Genomic DNA, 17,377 nt, shown 5'->3' on the forward strand with positions numbered 1-17,377 from the left:
CTTGGAAGGATGCCACTCCATTGCTTGCCATAACTATAGAGGAATTTCTTATCTGAACCTAAGCTCCGATACTACTTTGCTGTATGAAGTATTTGAGAAAAATGGAGGAGGAGAGAATATTTGAAAGAATGCTAGTTTTAATGACTTGAGAAATGCTTTTGTTTTGGCTTCTTTTGGCTTCGTTGGGTTCACTTACAAATGACAACCTCTCCCCCTTTTATAGGTCTCAAGGGAGAGTTTTAGATACATCAAGAAAGATTCCACACACTTCAAGGGAAATTTCTACACACTTCTCCCAACTGCTTAGTTCTACACACTTCTTTCAATTAAACATTACTTCTACTTATTTCTAAACTTCTCTAGAATTTTCTTTGGAATAGTAACACAAATTTAATGGGTCTAACACTTAATTAATGGGCTAAATCAAGTTTATATTATTCAACACAGGTTTGCTCAAGTTAAACATTGATGCCGCAATCTTCTAAGATAGATGTTGTTTTGGTGTAGGAACGTGTATCCGTGATGAACAAGGATGATTTGTCAAAGCAAGAACTCAATGGCATTCTGATGTCCCTGACATGACATAAGCTGAATCATGGGCTTTATTGCAATCTATTCTTGGATTCAAGAGCTACATATCCAAAATATAACCATTGAAGTTGACTGTAAATCAGTGGTTGAAGATTTAGTGTGTGTAATGACCATAATACTGATGTTCAAATTGTGGAAGCAAAACTTCATGATGAATCAAAAGTGATTCAAAGGTGTTTTGATGATAACAATGATGACAACAAAAGATGATGACAAAGGTGATGAACAAAAAGCTCAAAAGATCAAAGAACAATTCAAGTGAATCAAAGAACAACTCAAGTGAATCAAAGAACATCTCAAGTGAATCAAGAACAAGTCAAGAGTTCAAGAATCAAGAAGAATTCAAGACTCAAGAAGAAAGTCTACAATCAAGAATCAAGATTCAAGATTCAAGATCTCAAGAATCAAGATCAAGATTCAAGACTCAAGATTCAAGAATGAAGAAAAGACTCAATCAAGATAAGTATTAAAAAGTTTTTTCAAAACTTTGAATAGCACATGAGTCTTTGACAAAACCTTTACCAAAGAGTTTTTACTCTCTAGTAATCGATTACCATATTGTTGTAATCGATTACCAGTAGCAAAATGAGTTTGAAAAAGTTTTCAAACTGAATTTACAACGTTCCAAATATTTTCAAAAGGCTGTAATCGATTACAATGTTTTGGTAATCGATTACCAGTGTCCTTGAACGTTGAAATTCAAATTCAAATGTAAAGAGTCACATCCTTTCACTTAAAAGCCTTGTGTAATCGATTACACTAATTTGGTAATCGATTACCAGTGTTTGTTTCTGAAAAATCTAAAGATGTAACTCTTCAAAAAGGTTTTGACTTTTTCAAATGAGTTTTAAGTTTTTCTAAAAGTTATAACTCTTCTGAATGGCCTTCTTGACCAGACATGAAGAGTCTATAAAAGCAAGGCATTGTTTTGCATTTTCAATCAATCTTATACAATCCTTTACAAGCCTTGAATCTCTTTGAACTTCTTCTTCTTCTTTGTGCCAAAAGCTTTCTGAAGTTTTCTGGTTTTCTAAACCTTGAAAACTTGTGCTATTCATCTTTTCATTCTCTTCTCCCTTTGCCAAAAAGAATTCGCCAAGGACTAACCGCCTGAATTCTTTTTGTGTCTCTCTTCTTCCTTTTCCAAAAGAACAAAGGACTAACCGCCTGAATTCTTTTGTGTCTCCCTTCTCCCTTGTCAAAGAATTCAACACGACACAGTCTGAGAATTCTTTTGATTTTTCCCATTCCCTAATACAAAAGCGTTCAAAGGTTTAACCGCCTGAGAATTCTTTTGTATCCCCATTCACAAAGTATCAAAGGTTTAACAGCCTGAGATCTTTGTCTTAACACATTGGAGGGTACATCCTTTGTGGTACAAGTAGAGGGTACATCTACTTGGGTTTGACTGAGAACAAGAGAGGGTACATCTCTTGTGGATCAGTTCTAGTGGAGGGTACATCCACTAGGGTTTCAAAGAGAACAAGGGAGGGTACACCCCTCTTGGATCTTTGCTTGTAAAAGGATTTTTACAAGGTTGAAAGAAATCTCAAGGACCGCAGGTCGCTTGAGGACTGGAGGTAGGCACGGGTTGTTGCCGAACCAGTATAAAAATTCTTGTGTGTTTGTTTCCTTCTTCCCTACTCTTTTACTTTCCGTTGTGCATTTAATTTCCGCTTTCACTTTCTGTTAAGTTTCTCCTCTACTCCTCATTCTCTTAACAATTTAGTAAAAATCTTAAAAAAGTAATTTTTTAATTAGTAATTGTTTAGGAAAAATTAATTCAACCCCCCCTTCTTAATTATTCTGAGGCCACTCGATCCAACACACATCATTCTAACAAAGTGTAGAGAGGTTTTACATTTTATTCCAAACTCATTGGCGAGTTTTGTAAGGAGGCAAGTCAACAATGTTGCTCACAAATTAGCTAGAGCATCATTGTCTTATGCTAGCATCCACAACTTTGATTACATTCCAATTGTATTCAGTATGTTGTTTTGAATGAAATGAAGTAGATTTCTTTCAGTAAAAAAAAAAAGTAAATATAGATAATGTATAAAATATAATAATATATAATCAAGTTTCTGTAAGATTTAAAAAATAGAGATTTCACGTACTAAGTCAAAATTTATAATAAATAAGGTAATTTTATTTAGCAGTCAAGTGTACCATATAAAAATTAAACTTAAGCGAAGTGTATTTATACGATACGAATTTTTTTAATGAGATTTATAAATACCAGAAATTTTGTTTAAGAAAAGCAACCTACAGAATCAACATGTTTTGGTTTTAGTGAAATTAGACTTCATCTCTTAAATAAAGTCTGGAATTCGAGCCTTGTCAATGGAAATAATATGGTTTGGAGGGGGGATACAATAAAGGTAATCAGCCATGTTTTTTAGAGGGAATATTTCATATCAATGTCATGGTAACTAAAAAAACAACATAGAGAAAGTTAATAAATTTCTCAAAATTAAGAATATACAATGAGTGAATTAATGCAGCAGCAGCAGTAGTCACACAAGTATCATCATATAATGCTTAAAAGAAATTAAGCATAGAGTTTTCCAAATACAACCTTAAATGAGTTCTCCAAAAAGGAAAAGAAAGGAGGTTCATGAAACACATATAGAACTGTTTCCTCCATTGTTCTGCACCACATTATACAAACTTGGCTCAAATGAGGAGCAAATTTTTCATAATCTTGGCAATGCGCGGGGAAGAATGCGAGGTTGGTCCCAATCAGTGACAATGTGATCACGAGTGATATCCTTGAGTGAGGTGCAACCACTCAAGGCCATGGTTAGCTCAAACTCCTCACGTAGCATCCGCAGCACGTTTCTTACACCAGCCTCTCCTTCAGCAGCCAAGGAGAACACCACAGGGCGTCCAATCTGACAGAACAAAGTTTGTTACACTTAGTTTATATAAGGTTAAGATGACATATTGCTAGGAGTATTTATACTAATATATGTGTGTTTTGTGTGTATGTGTGTGATGCACACCCATAGTGTTGGATGCACATTGTTTAGTGGCCCCTGAATGAATTTCACCTAGTAATAAAAGTGTGTTAAAATTAATATGTTAAATAGTGTGTTAAGGTTTGGTCTCACACTTGTCTTTATTTTTAAGTTTTAGCTTGTCTCTATATGAGAAAATTGCAAGTTTTAGTTCCTACATATGCATAAAAGCTAAGTTTTGGTTTTCATTGCTAATATCAGGGAGCACTTTCTAACAGTGTATATCTGCTACCAAAATTTTCTGGTGGTGATAAACTATCACAAAAAATTGTTCAAAGACTAAAGCTTACAATTTTCTACTATAAGGACTAAAAAATATAAAAGAGACAACTATAAGAACCAAATGAATAGTTTAACCTATAATAAAAATAAGTATAATGTAGGATTCATTATTATATAGGTTTTGTTTGAATTGTTGCAAAAGAATAAAATGTGAGAAATGGAATATGATGGTATTCTGTTTCATTGTTTGGAATGATAAAATGAGGATGGAATATAACCTTATTTTATCTTATTTCATTCTTTACCTTCCTAAATTTGTTAGGAATGACAGGGAATAAGAATTTTGTTCATTCCATCATAACATATTCAAATAATAAAATGGAAATTTTATTCCATGATGTTGTATTTTACTTCATTCTATTCTATCTCATCACTTTCCATCAATCTATTTTCATGGTAGTAAATAACATGGACATGGGATCCAAATTCGTGGTCGGCTCTTGCAATAAATGACAATATATGTGTATAACAACAAACAATTAATAGGGAACTAATATCTGAAAATGTTATCCCAATATGAAAAAAGCCAAGAATTATACTAAGCTTTTGGAAAAGGTCATGAAGTACTCACAAATATGCCAGAGGCACCTAGTGCTAATGCCTTGAAGACATCAGTTCCACGGCGAACACCACCATCCAAAAATACAGGAAGGCGACCTTCAGCAGCTTTGACAACCTAAGTTTCAATAACAGAAATATATATAACAGCCTTAAAATGAGTGTGTATAAGTTTCAAGGTGACTAAGATGTAACTCAAAGTTGATGTACCTCTTCTAAGGCTGATATGGTGGCTGGAACATAGTCAAGTTGTCTAGCTCCATGATTGGACACTATAATTCCAGCTGCACCACTTTGTATAGCTATCCTTGCTGCCATGTTGAAATGAAGGCATTAATAAAATATTCAAAGAGGGAGAACATATGAAAGTGAAAACAGGCTTTTTGGTTTTCCTTACTGTCCTCAGCAGTCAGCACACCCTTCACCAGAATTGGCAGTTTGGTGATTGTTTGAAGCCACTTCACATCCTACAAAATTAACAAGGATTATTTAGATGGTGGACCCTATTAAGTGGAACCTTGAAAGTTCCATATGTATACATAAGAAATGAAGAAACTAAATGTAAACTATAATTTAGTTGAACTTATTACTCTACATTCCTCTGAGGGATGCAGGAATATTATCTTGCAAGCAAATTATGAATCAAATCAATGAATTGGGCAAATGAAGTTGTCACTTGTATTCGACTTCAGTTTAATTTTCACGCTAACAATGCAGTTAAGGATTTTTTATACTGTCAAACTAATTAGAAATCGTTATGAGCATGGCTTTTAAAGTAATTATAATACAAGTCAACAATTTTACACACAAGACAATCTATGATTAGATGGCATTATAAAAAAAACCTTTATGTTCTCAATGCATTTTAATTAAATTCATTTCCCTTTAATAAAATCTTGCTTACTGAACAAGATAATAACTACAAAGGAAAAATAAAATGCCTTATCTGATTATCTAACATACCTTCCAGCTTAAAGTACGATCAATTTGACCAGAAACATATGAAGCAAGTCCAGAGTCATCAGCCTGAAAGGATCAAGACAACTGTTCAATTAATGATAAAGGAAAGAAAAGTGACCAACAGAAATAATTCAGTCATAACTCATCTTACTTTGTCCATCTTTCCAAGGTCCAATCCTTCAAAGTTCTTCAATGTCAAAAATGGCGGCAATGTGAATCTGTAACAGGCATTTTATTATTGATTATAATTGACAGGATAAGGCTGAAACTTGAAGAAAAGATAATCATATTCATTGAGAAAGTGATATAACAAGGTTGAAGTGGAAGAGTTCAGAGTTGTACCTGTTCTTGATATCAGCTTCTCTGCGTCCTAGTATTGGGGTATCAACAGTAAGGGCAATGGCTTTGAATCCAGCCCTTTCAGCTCTTCTCACAAGCTGAGCAACCACATTCCTGTCCTTGTACACCTAAAGTAAGGAGAACAAATCATGTCTGTAAAACACACTATTGTACCAAAAGTTCAAATAAACAGTAAAATGGAATTGAATGAAAGCTTACATATAGCTGGAAAAAGCGAATGCCAGGTCCTGTTGAAGCCACCTCTTCAACACTGGAAGTAGCCCATGAGGACAAAGTCTGAAAGAACCAAAATGTTACTCATCACTAAAGAACATAGAGCTTATCATTGATTAACAACAAATAAAATTTACAAGCATACAATCTCATGAAGTTAATTGGAGTGTTCATGAATGAAATGTTCTGGCATGATGTACAAGGGAGCAGATAACACATGCTCAGCAAATCCACCAATTGCAAATTACAAAGTTGTCTATGCTGAATTGAATCATTGATTCCAGAATATGTGGTGATTAATCAAGTGAAGCACTACTAGTTCCCTAATTAAGAGGAATATGAACATAAAAGAGAAGAACCATGATTGTTCCAGCAGCAGATGCAGCTCTTGCTGTTGCATATTCTCCTGCATAAAACAAGCATATGTATCATCCAACATAAAATCCATGCTCTTGGTTGTTGGTTTAGAAGTGTTTGCAAAGGAGACTTGGAATTAAACAATTTAGTTTATAAATGTCAACGAATTTAAATGTTATTATCCACGAATTTAATTGCTCCTGCCCTATTGTAAAGTTTTCCTAATAAAAAAGCCACAGATTTTGCTATTATCCATTTATCAGAACTAGATGATAATAATGTTTTCAGCATTACCGATGTTCAATCACATTTGACTCCTGTATAATTTCTACGCGTGTAACAAATAGAATCATATAACAGAACTATGAAACATGTTTTTGTGCTTACTCATTAAACCAATACACAATTAGAAAGTATGGAATTATCTTCTTCCAGTCTTCCTTTTGGCAAAATGCACACAATATTGTAATACCACAACTAAGAATTTACTAATCCAAGAGAATGTAAAGGACAAACAATTATACCCTCAGGATGAGCCATTTTCTGAAAGGCTGTTGGGGCAATCATGATTGGCATGGATATTTTGAAGCCTAGGACAGTAGTTGTCAAGTCTATCTTGCTCACATCAATAAGAATACGTGGCCGAAACCTGTATATTAATCAAACATATTTTCATTATATCAACATTTGTTTGTATTCTTAGAAATACAGGTATATGAATATCTAAGGAACACAATTGATAATTATTAACTAAGGAACAGATTTAGTAGTTCCTGTAAAAATAAGCAGGGAAAAAATCTTACAAAATTCTGGAAAAGGCATTTCTGTTCTCTTGCAGAGTCCACTGGTCCTCTGCACCAGATGCGTAGTAGTCAAACGCCATCTTTGGCAACTTCTGCTTTGCAATAGCCTCATACTCACTGACATTGGTGATCTCCATTTTCAGAACTGCTTGTTGATGCTACCCTTCTTCAGGAATTCTAGATAAAAAGACATATATCATCAGCTATCAATTCTTTCATCACAATCTGTAGCTACAAAGTTTAAGATATTCCTAGTATGTGTTGATATAGGAAGAGAACTACTATGCCAATCCAAAATCTTCGGAAAAATCTAAATAATCAATTTTGTGGCAGATTCAGCTGTGAAAATTTTCAAATAAATAAATAATTAGAAGTTGAAAAATTTTCCTAAAATTTCCCAGATTTTGGATTAAAGAGAAAAAAAATAAACACTTTGGATATGCTACAATGTTGAATTTCAAAAGGAAATCAAAACTTAAAAGAAAAAATAGTGGCAGTATAAGATGGAAACAAGTTACATGATGAAAAACTCTGGCAACAAGAAAAACAAAGTTACATGCTACGGTTTTTTACTAACATTTCAACACAGTATTCCCCCCATCATTACATGGCTGAAGATTTCTAAAAAATCTACAAAAGCATGATACATAAAAGGGAAGAACAGCATGTATATATATACATAAAAAGGAGTAACAAAAAAAAAAGAAAAAAACAGATGCAAAAGAAGATTGATGCTATGAGCTATCCAATCACAAAACTTAGTTCAGCCTTAAATTCATACACAAAATCAGTTTGACAAACACAACTGAGATTGAAATCCATTCATACACACAACACAAACACTACTATCCAATCCTGCTAGAGTCTGATGACATATTGAGCATTGAAGAATGATTATAAAGGCCACATGAAGTGATGGCATGTTTGAGCATGGAAACAAACTACATAACTGATGAGCAACAAAAAGTGGACCTTGGTTTCCAAAACTATGCAACTGTGTGCATGCAGATGAAGAACCAGTGGAGAGGAGCTCCTAGTGAGGAATAGAAACAGAACGGAAGTGAAGTGAAAACAGCAAAGGGCTGATAAATACTTGGTGGAATAGAGACAAAGTTAGATGGGCCTAAAAAAAAAGAACTTGTTGTAACGTGTATACGTGCAAAAGAAAGGAGAATTGGAATTTTTTTCCAAGTGGATGAGCTTTTGGAGGTGAGCATTATTTTGAACCAAATCTCATCAACTAAGTGAGGTGCTTCTCAGCCACAAACACCTTGTGTGTTTCACAGCACTCTTTTCTTTCTCCATTATCATTTCCATCTCTAAATAATGAAAAAGCAAAAAAAATAATATATATGAGAGAAACTGTTTATTTGTTCCTATCTTTTTCATATCTGTTTGGAGTCCTGAAAACAGAAGAATAGTAGTACCCTCATCATGTGATATTGCCCTTGTATGAAGGAGTGGTAAAAGTGGATTAGGCTATAAGCCTATAGATAATGTAAAAAATGCAGTAGCATCTATCATCTTGCTAAGAAAACATATGTCATTACTGTAAATTTACCCATTTTCAAAAATTACATGATTACTATTAGCGTTTTTTTTTTAATTCGTAGAAATGAAAGACATGTATTAGAAGATATACCACATCTCAAGTGTCATGTTCAAGTAATTGAGTTTGACTCTCTTACTTACTATGGTGTGTTTGATTTTAAGTTTTTTTTTATATTTCACATGTGATTTACAAAAAACTAAAAATTATATTTTTACGTCTCAAACGTGATTCTTTCATTCTGAATGAGTTTTAAACCACATATACATAGATTAAGTTGCTTCTGCTATCATGGTAAGTGATTTAAAAAGGAAAGACGTATGCTAGTACCATTTTTTTAAGATAATGTTTTGATATATAAATATGAGAATATCAAATTTTATTGACTGCAATTCAGCCACATATGTCAATTTTCTCATATCTTACGTCTGCCTCCAAGATTCTGATTAAATTGTCATCCCTTTCTTTTTCGGAATTCGTTCATCTGCAGTTCCAATTTGAACCCTGAAGGTAAGATCCAAGGGCTGATATTTTATTCAACACATCAACCCTAACCCTAATATATTACTAACATAAAACAAAAAAAATTAAAGGTGAAAGATCTCGTGCAGTTATTATCAAACTTCGGAGTCCTGAATCCTGTACCTTCTTTTTCTGTCCTTGTGTATTTATCTCTTTTAATTTTTCATTTACTTAAAAAACTTTTAAAATCCCGTACAAATTTTAAATTGTGGCGATTCATTTTAAAAAATATTAACGAAATTATATGGACATACATATTAATTTAACCTAAATAAATATTTTTGTCTTTTTAGGTTTATTTTAACTTAATAAAAAAATAGAATATAAAATAAACCAAAATCATTCTATAGGAAGCTATTAAAAAATCATTTATGCTTACAAACCTTAAAACTTATCATTATATTTTCCAACCCTAAATAGATTTAGAATATAGTGCAACTTTTTAAAATAAGATGAAATATGGTAGAACTTACTTTATTTTATTTCATTCAATCTTTTTTCTAAAAAAAAAACCTTGAGAGTATGAATAAAAATATTTTTTTATTTTATCAAAAAATATTCACAACAAAAAATAATAATTTAATTATTTTTTATTATAAATAAATAATAATATTATTTTATTTAATTACGTTATTGCAATGACTATAGATTTTGAAACATGAATTAATGGCAACGATTACGAGAACCTACCTTAAAGCGCAATAAATTGATAAAAACTATTTGCGGATTAGATAAGTGTACAGTGCACTGTGCATGCAGCGTCACGAAAAGTACTACAAAATTTAGCTGAGCCCACTCCAAAATTCAAATGAATAATGAATGAGGTGACCCAGCAACACCCTCTACAAGTTTTCAATTCAAGCTCTTTTTATTTTTATCAATGGATTTATTTTTTAAAAAAATAAGAACAATTTTAAAATATCATATCTTAAATATATTTAATATTTTCAAGATATTTGAGATATTTATTTTTTCTTTAATACTTTCATTATATATTTATTAGAAAGATTTGTAGATAACATTACTTTAAAAATAATTTTTTCTCATAATTTAAAATTTTCCTAACATCCTTTGTACTTTTGAATGGTAATATAGATTGTGTTTGTCTTGTAAGATAGATTGTGTCTTACTAAGAATCATTTTAATCATAGTTAGGTTGGTGGGCATCTTCTGTTGGTCTAAGTCAAATGCCAACCATGTGTTTGTAAAATTGCCTCTATGGAAAAAAAGGCAAAAGGGTACTTGACAGTGAGGGGTACGAGGAAGGTAAGTTGTTGTCTAACAAGGTTGTATGGTTATGGCAAATAGTGGCATCAACTTGGTGCTTCATCAGGGGTCAATGTTGCCCCATGAACTTCCTGTAGCTTCTCAACTGATACCTGCAAGCTTTCGTTCATTTTCTTCAACTTGGGCTACTACCAATGGAGCCCTTCATGTATCAGCACAAAGGTGGAACTGCAGTGCGTCTTCTTGTTGTTTCCGTGTCAGGGAATGCAGATGCAAATGGAAACGGGTTCTCAGATGCTGCTCCACCACTGTTATGAATGGGAAGCTACGTGCGCAGGCCATAAGGAAAGCATGCAACCTGCTGCATGAAGCATTCATAGCGAGGAAGTTAGTTAGGAAGTGTCAATGCTGTTAGGATTCTGTTAGAAGTTTCTGTTAGAGGGTTCTATATTCTGTTAAGAACCTTGCCTTATAAATAGCTGGTAATAAGGTGTTCAAAGGAATGAGAATATACGCTACTTTCATCTTCTTCTTCTCTGCAATTTCTGGGAGGCACTTGGTCCTCGAAATCCAAGTATAACATTGATGCTTTCGTTGAGAGTCCATGGCCGCCTTCCATGGCTGTCATACCCATCTCCACACACCTTCGTTGCCGCACACCCTTCATCCCTTTGTACATCCAGCTCAATCCCTTGGAATTGATTTTGAGAGTACCCGCAAACGTTTGTTGAGCTTGTTCGATCCTGAGAGAACCCTTCCTTCATTTCAGCAACCACCATACGAAGCTTCCATGGCTGCCGTCCATGATTGCCACTCGCCGTACGGAGCTTCCACCTTCCACTACCACCACCCCTTCCCTAGTCATTCTTTCCACACAGCCAACCACCAGCAACCATGTCCACAACACCCATTCCCTTCCATGTCCAACACAAGCAAGCACGAAGGATCTTTGACTCACCTCGAGGCTGTCCTCACTCGTCTTGACGAGAGCATGCACTCCATGAATCTAAAGATAGATGAACTCCTGAACCGTTTTCCCCCTGCCACTCCGATCTCAAATGCAAACCCAATACCAGTTCCACACCCCTACCACGCTGCTCCTGCAAACAATCACAGGATCAACTTAGAAGGACCATGGACCGACGGCACAGCACCACACCTTCAAGAAGAGAAGCTTTCGGAATGCTGTCCGTGGACTCCGTCTCCGCCACCACCTCCACCGCCGGCTCCGTCACCACCTCCGCCGTCACCTCCATTGGTCGCACTCATACAGCCGCCCCCCACAACCTTGCCCGGTCCGCTTCCCATTGTGATTGTTTCCCTCATCACCAACAGCAACCCTCACATGTCCTCTGACCCCCGCGGGATCACCATTCTCGGAGTCCGCAAGGAGCACTTCAGCCGTGGAAAGGAGCTCGACCACTCCTTCCCCCTCACCTTTTACACTGCAAAATGGTTAGACTTCCGCAACACTAACCTCCATCTGCTCATTTCTTCACCCATTTTAATTTGGGATCCTGGTTCGAATGTTGAAGCCATGGTGGTAGCCCCAACACCTTGAGGACAAGGTGTTTTTGATGGGCCAGGGAATGTTATGAATGGGAAGCTACGTGCGCAGCCCATAAGGAAAGCATGCAACCTGCTGCATGAAGCATTCACAGCGAGGAAGTTAGTTAGGAAGTGCCAATGCTGTTAGGATTCTGTTAGAAGTTTCTGTTAGAGGATTCTATATTCTGTTAAGAACCTTGCCTTATAAATAGCTTGTAATAAGGTGTTCAAAGGAATGAGAATATACGCTACTTTCATCTTCTTCTTCTCTGCAATTTCTGGGAGGCACTTGGTTCTCGAAATCCAAGTATAACATTGAGCAGGTTGCATGCTTTCCTTATGGGCTGCACACGTAGCTTCCCATTCATAACAACCACTGAGTTTGTTATTGCCAGTGATGACAACTATGGCAAGAAGCAGGTCGTTAGTCTCACTCCCTTCCTCTATGACTATGTCCTAAAAAATGTTCGAGAACCAGAGGTGAGGACTGAGGAAGACACCATTTTGCTTCATTCATTGTTTAACAAGAAAAGGATCATTTTTTATTTTTTTTGGGGTGGGGGTGTTCATTAAGTTGCCCTTTGTGCTTATTGTAAAGCGGTTGCATTTCAGATTCTAAGGCAATTGCGACAGGAGACGACCTCTATGCTTGGAAGTCAGATGTAGGTGCCTCCGATATGCTAATTTACTTGCACAGTTTACCAATAGAATCTTTAAAAGAAAATTACTAATAGAATTGTTAATATTGAGTTTATGATTGTATTTTGTCTTCAGTATGCAAGCAGGGGTTTGTACTTCACATTTAGTTTAGTTAGTTACTAGCATACTGCTTGAGTTAATTTATATACTATTATTGATGAAATGAAAATATGTTGTCTACAAGTTATTTTATTTATTTTTATATTTTTTTTTGCATAAACATGATTGACTTACATCTCATTAACAGGGGGAAATTATCCTAAATTTGACAATTGTGGTTAAAGAACTCGAGTCTTGAGACGTCTTGTGTATGGGTACATAGCAGTCTTTGATTGTTAAATGTTAATTAACTTATTGGTACTTGTGTAATCGTGTATTGATATCCGGTCAGGGATCATGTTTGAAATTGTGAAATTTCATGGAACAAATAAAAATTGGGCTGGAAAGGAGAGGGTTGTGTTAACCGGTCCCAAGCCCGGATAAAAGGAGAGGGTTGTGTTAGGCTTTCGACAGCCAACGTTAAACTTTGTCGAATCTCTATGACATGGATCAATTACGTAATAATGTGAATGCTAGGTCGTTGCCCGGAAGCAACGCGCTGTATGGCTCGAGTACAGTGTCAAAAGAGCAAGGGCCGCTGCATCGCCGCCCGGATGTAGTGAAAAGTAAGCAAGGGTTCCCACATTTTCGTGAACGGGTGTGGGTAAAGAAGCTAGTTCATGACAGGAGGATTCGCTTTGGTACATGGAATATAGGCACACTTACTGGAAAATCTATGGAAATAGTGGATGTTATGGTGAGGAGAAAGATCAATTTTATGTGCCTACAAGAAACTAAGTGGACAGGTGAAAAAGCGAAAGAATTAGACAACTCGGGATTTAAGTTGTGGTATACGGGAAAAATCAGATCAAGAAATGGGGTAGGGATTATTGTGGACAAGGAGTGGAAGAAGGATGTCGTGGATGTAAGAAGAGTAGGAGATCGTATCATAGTCTTAAAATTGGTAGTGGGACAGGACACCTTTAATGTTATTAGTGGGTACGCACCTCAGGTTGGGTTAGCAGAATACTTTAAGGTAAAATTTTGGGAGGATCTAGAAGGGGTACTTCAGGATATACCCCAAGGAGAGAAAGTTTTCCTAGGAGGGGATCTCAATGGACATGTAGGTAGCGTGGCTAGAGGTTTTGAGGGGGTGCATGGGGGTTTTGGCCTAGGGGAGATGAATGGGGAGGGTAAATCCATCTTGGAGTTTTCAGAGGCTTTGGATCTTTCTATAGCCAATACATGGTTTAAGAAAAGAGAGGAACATCTTATCACTTACAAAAGTGGAGGGACATGTTCTCAGATAGATTTCTTCCTTATCAGGAAGTCTGATAGGAAGTATTGTTTGAACTGTAAAGTTATCCCGGGAGAGAGCTTGACTACCCAACATAGAGTTTTGGTTATGGATGTAAGAATTAGAGATAGGGCAAAGAGAAGAAGTCCTATGGTAGCACCAAGGATCAAATGGTGGCACTTGAAGGGTGAGAAACAAGGAATCTTCCAACAAAAGATATGGGAGGGTTGGTGTGGATAATCACAAGGAAGTGCAAATGATATGTGGAACAAGATGTCCCAAGAGATTATTAAAGTGGCTAAAGAGACGTTGGATGAATCTAGAGGTTTTGGACCTAGGGGTAAAGAATCGTGGTGGTGGAATGAAAATGTTCAGAGCAAAGTTAGAGTAAAAAAGGAGTGTTTCAAGGAGTGGTCTAGGTGTAGAAATTCTGAAACTTGGGATAAGTATAAGATAGATAGAAATGAAACCAAAAAGGCGGTGAGTGAGGCAAGAGCCCAAGCTTTTGACGGACTATACCAAGCTCTAGGAACCAGGGACGGAGAAAGATCTATATATAGGCTTGCTAAGGGTAGAGAGAGGAAGACTAGAGATTTGGATCAAGTAAAGTGTGTTAAGGATGAAGAAGGCAAAGTCTTAGTGCATGAAAAAGATATCAAGGAAAGGTGGAAGGCGTATTTCCACAACTTATTTAATGATGGATATGGATATGACTCTAGCAGTCTAGACACAAGAGAAGAGGACCGGAACTATAAGTACTATCGTCGGATTCAAAAACAGGAAGTAAAGGAAGCGTTGAAAAGAATGAGTAATGGTAAGGCGGTGGGGCCAGACAACATACCTATTGAAGTGTGGAAAACTCTTGGAGATAGAGGTCTTGAGTGGCTCACCGAACTCTTTAACGAAATTATGAGGTCAAAACGCATGCCGGAGGAATGGAGGAGAAGCACGTTAGTGCCAATCTATAAGAACAAGGGGGATATACAAAATTGTGCAAATTATAGGGGAATCAAGCTCATGAGTCATACCATGAAATTATGGGAAAGAGTGATCGAACGGAGATTAAGAAAGGAGACTCAAGTTACTGAGAATCAATTTGGTTTCATGCCGGGAAGGTCGACCATGGAAGCGATTTATTTATTACGGCGGGTGATGGAGCAATATCGCATGACCCAACAAGACTTGCACTTGATTTTTATTGACTTGGAGAAAGCGTATGATAGAGTGCCTAGAGAGATTTTGTGAAAAGCTCTAGAGAAGAAAGGGGTTAGGGTTGCATATATTCGAGCTATCCAAGATATGTATGATAGGGTATCGACTAGTGTTAGGACACAGGGTGGAGAGTCAGACGATTTTCCCATCACAATTGGGTTACATCAAGGGTCAACCCTTAGCCCCTACCTCTTTACCTTAATTCTGGATGTCCTCACGGAACAAATCCAAGAGATAGCGCCGAGATGCATGCTTTTTGCAGATGACATAGTCCTCCTTGGAGAGTCGAGGGAGGAGTTGAATGAGAGGTTGGAAACTTGGAGACGAGCTCTAGAAACACATGGCTTTCGCCTAAGCAGAAGCAAATCGGAGTATATGGAATGTAAGTTCAACAAAAGAAGGAGGGTTTCTAACTCAGAGGTGAAAATAGGAGACCATATTATCCCTCAAGTCACACGGTTTAAATATCTTGGGTCTGTAATACAGGATGATGGGGAAATTGAAGGGGATGTGAATCATCGCATTCAAGCAGGATGGATGAAATGGAGAAAAGCATCGGGGGTGTTATGTGATGCAAAGGTACCGATCAAGCTAAAGGGAAAGTTTTATCGGACTGCGGTAAGACCGGCGATTTTGTACGGAACAGAATGTTGGGCGGTCAAGAGCCAACATGAGAATAAAGTAGGTGTAGCGGAGATGAGGATGTTGCGGTGGATGTGTGGTAAGACTCGACAGGATAAAATTAGAAACGAAGCTATTAGAGAGAGGGTTGGAGTAGCGCCTATTGTAGAGAAGATGGTGGAAAATAGACTTAGGTGGTTTGGGCATGTAGAGAGAAGACCGGTAGACTCTGTAGTGAGGAGAGTAGACCAGATGGAGAGAAGACAAACAATTCGAGGCAGAGGAAGACCCAAAAAGACTATAAGAGAGGTTATAAAAAAGGATCTCGAACTTAATGATTTGGATAGAAGTACGGTACTTGATAGAACATTATGGCGGAAGTTGATCCATGTAGCCGACCCCACCTAGTGGGATAAGACGTTGTTGTTGTTGTTGTTGTAAAGAATGAACAGCAGTCTCACTTGCCATCTGTCATGTTCCACATCGTTATCCCACTTGCTTATCAAGAAGTAAAATGTTGACAACACATTGTCTTTTTAATAGGTGTCCCCTGATCTGGCACAGCTGCTCGCAATGCTTGTGCAGATTCTTGGAGCAGAACAGTGTATTGAAGTTGGTGTGTATACTGTATGTACTTCATTTTTTTACACTATACAGTGTATTCACTAGTTTTCTTTATGTTACATAGATGATACCACTTCTCTTCCATTATGTAATGAGGTAGTATTATATTGTTAATTTGACCCAGGGATACTCATCACTAGCCTTAGCATTAGTTCTGCCAGAATCAGGTCGTTTAGTTGCCTGTGAAAGAGATGCCAAATCTCTTGATGTTGCCAAGAAGTATTATCAGCTAGCTGGTGTTTCACATAAGGTATATGCTGCTCATATACTTTTGATTTGAAAAGGTTCTAAATTTCTGTTTATCTCTTTGGAATATATGGGCTCATTTTATATTATAATTATGTACTGCCTGTATTTTCTGATGTTTTTACGTAACTGACTCTAGGTGGATGTAAAAGTTGGACTTGCAATGGATTCTCTAGAATCTTTAATTCTAAATGGTGAAGCAGGAAGGTATGTGGGTTTTCTCATTTTCAACATCACAATGATAAATGATTTGATATTTCAGTTTCTGTTGTTGTGGATAGGAACTCTTCCACATCTGCTATGTTCTCTTTCAATTATTATTGTTAATCAAGGATCCTGCTATATGATATGAACATTGTCCAAGAAAAAAAGTAAAATAGAATTAAAGAAATATTTCCTTTTCATGCAGCTATGATTTTGCGTTTACTGATGCTGAGAAAAAAATGAACGAGAAATATTTTGAACTGCTACTACAGCTGGTAAGAACATAATAACATGGTCAAAGGCATTCAGAGCCTCCTATGCTTCATCACAAGATTTTTCATAATCTTTCTTATTCGGTTCCTATGAACTGTTATTATGATGCAATGAATAATTTATTGTTGCAGGTGAGGGTTGGAGGTCTTATTGTAATTGATAATGTCCTTTG

The 17,377-nt window shown here is 36.4% G+C and overlaps 1 protein-coding gene across 5 annotated transcripts; it reads right to left on the minus strand.

Moving 5' to 3' along the window:
- Positions 1–3,037: 3,037 nt before the first annotated feature.
- LOC100170730 (peroxisomal glycolate oxidase) lies at positions 3,038–8,548 on the minus strand. 5 transcript variants are annotated; one of them, XM_006596869.4, is made up of 12 exons: positions 8,117–8,548; positions 7,145–7,321; positions 6,866–6,990; positions 6,344–6,390; positions 5,970–6,047; positions 5,754–5,878; positions 5,563–5,629; positions 5,415–5,477; positions 4,849–4,918; positions 4,662–4,762; positions 4,465–4,569; positions 3,038–3,485 (listed from the first exon to the last, which is right to left on the minus strand). In XM_006596869.4, the coding sequence occupies exons 2-12, from the start codon at positions 7,279–7,281 to the stop codon at positions 3,288–3,290; spliced, it is 1,116 nt and encodes a 371-aa protein (XP_006596932.1). In that variant the 5' UTR covers positions 7,282–7,321; positions 8,117–8,548; the 3' UTR covers positions 3,038–3,287.
- Between the last annotated feature and the right edge of the window lie 8,829 nt (positions 8,549–17,377).

This window comes from Glycine max, chromosome 15 (assembly GCF_000004515.6).
Source record: "Glycine max cultivar Williams 82 chromosome 15, Glycine_max_v4.0, whole genome shotgun sequence".
Lineage (NCBI taxonomy): Eukaryota > Viridiplantae > Streptophyta > Magnoliopsida > Fabales > Fabaceae > Glycine > Glycine max.

Coding starts and splice junctions, on each gene's coding strand:
- LOC100170730 (XM_006596869.4), bottom strand. CDS start 7,281: ATGGAGATCACCAATGTCAGTGAGTATGAGGCTATTGCAAAGCAGAAG. Junction 6,048..6,343: donor CTGCTGCTGGAACAATCATG/GTTCTTCTCTTT, acceptor TGGTTCTTTCAG/ACTTTGTCCTCATGGGCTAC. Junction 5,478..5,562: donor ACCTTGGAAAGATGGACAAA/GTAAGATGAGTT, acceptor TGATCCTTTCAG/GCTGATGACTCTGGACTTGC.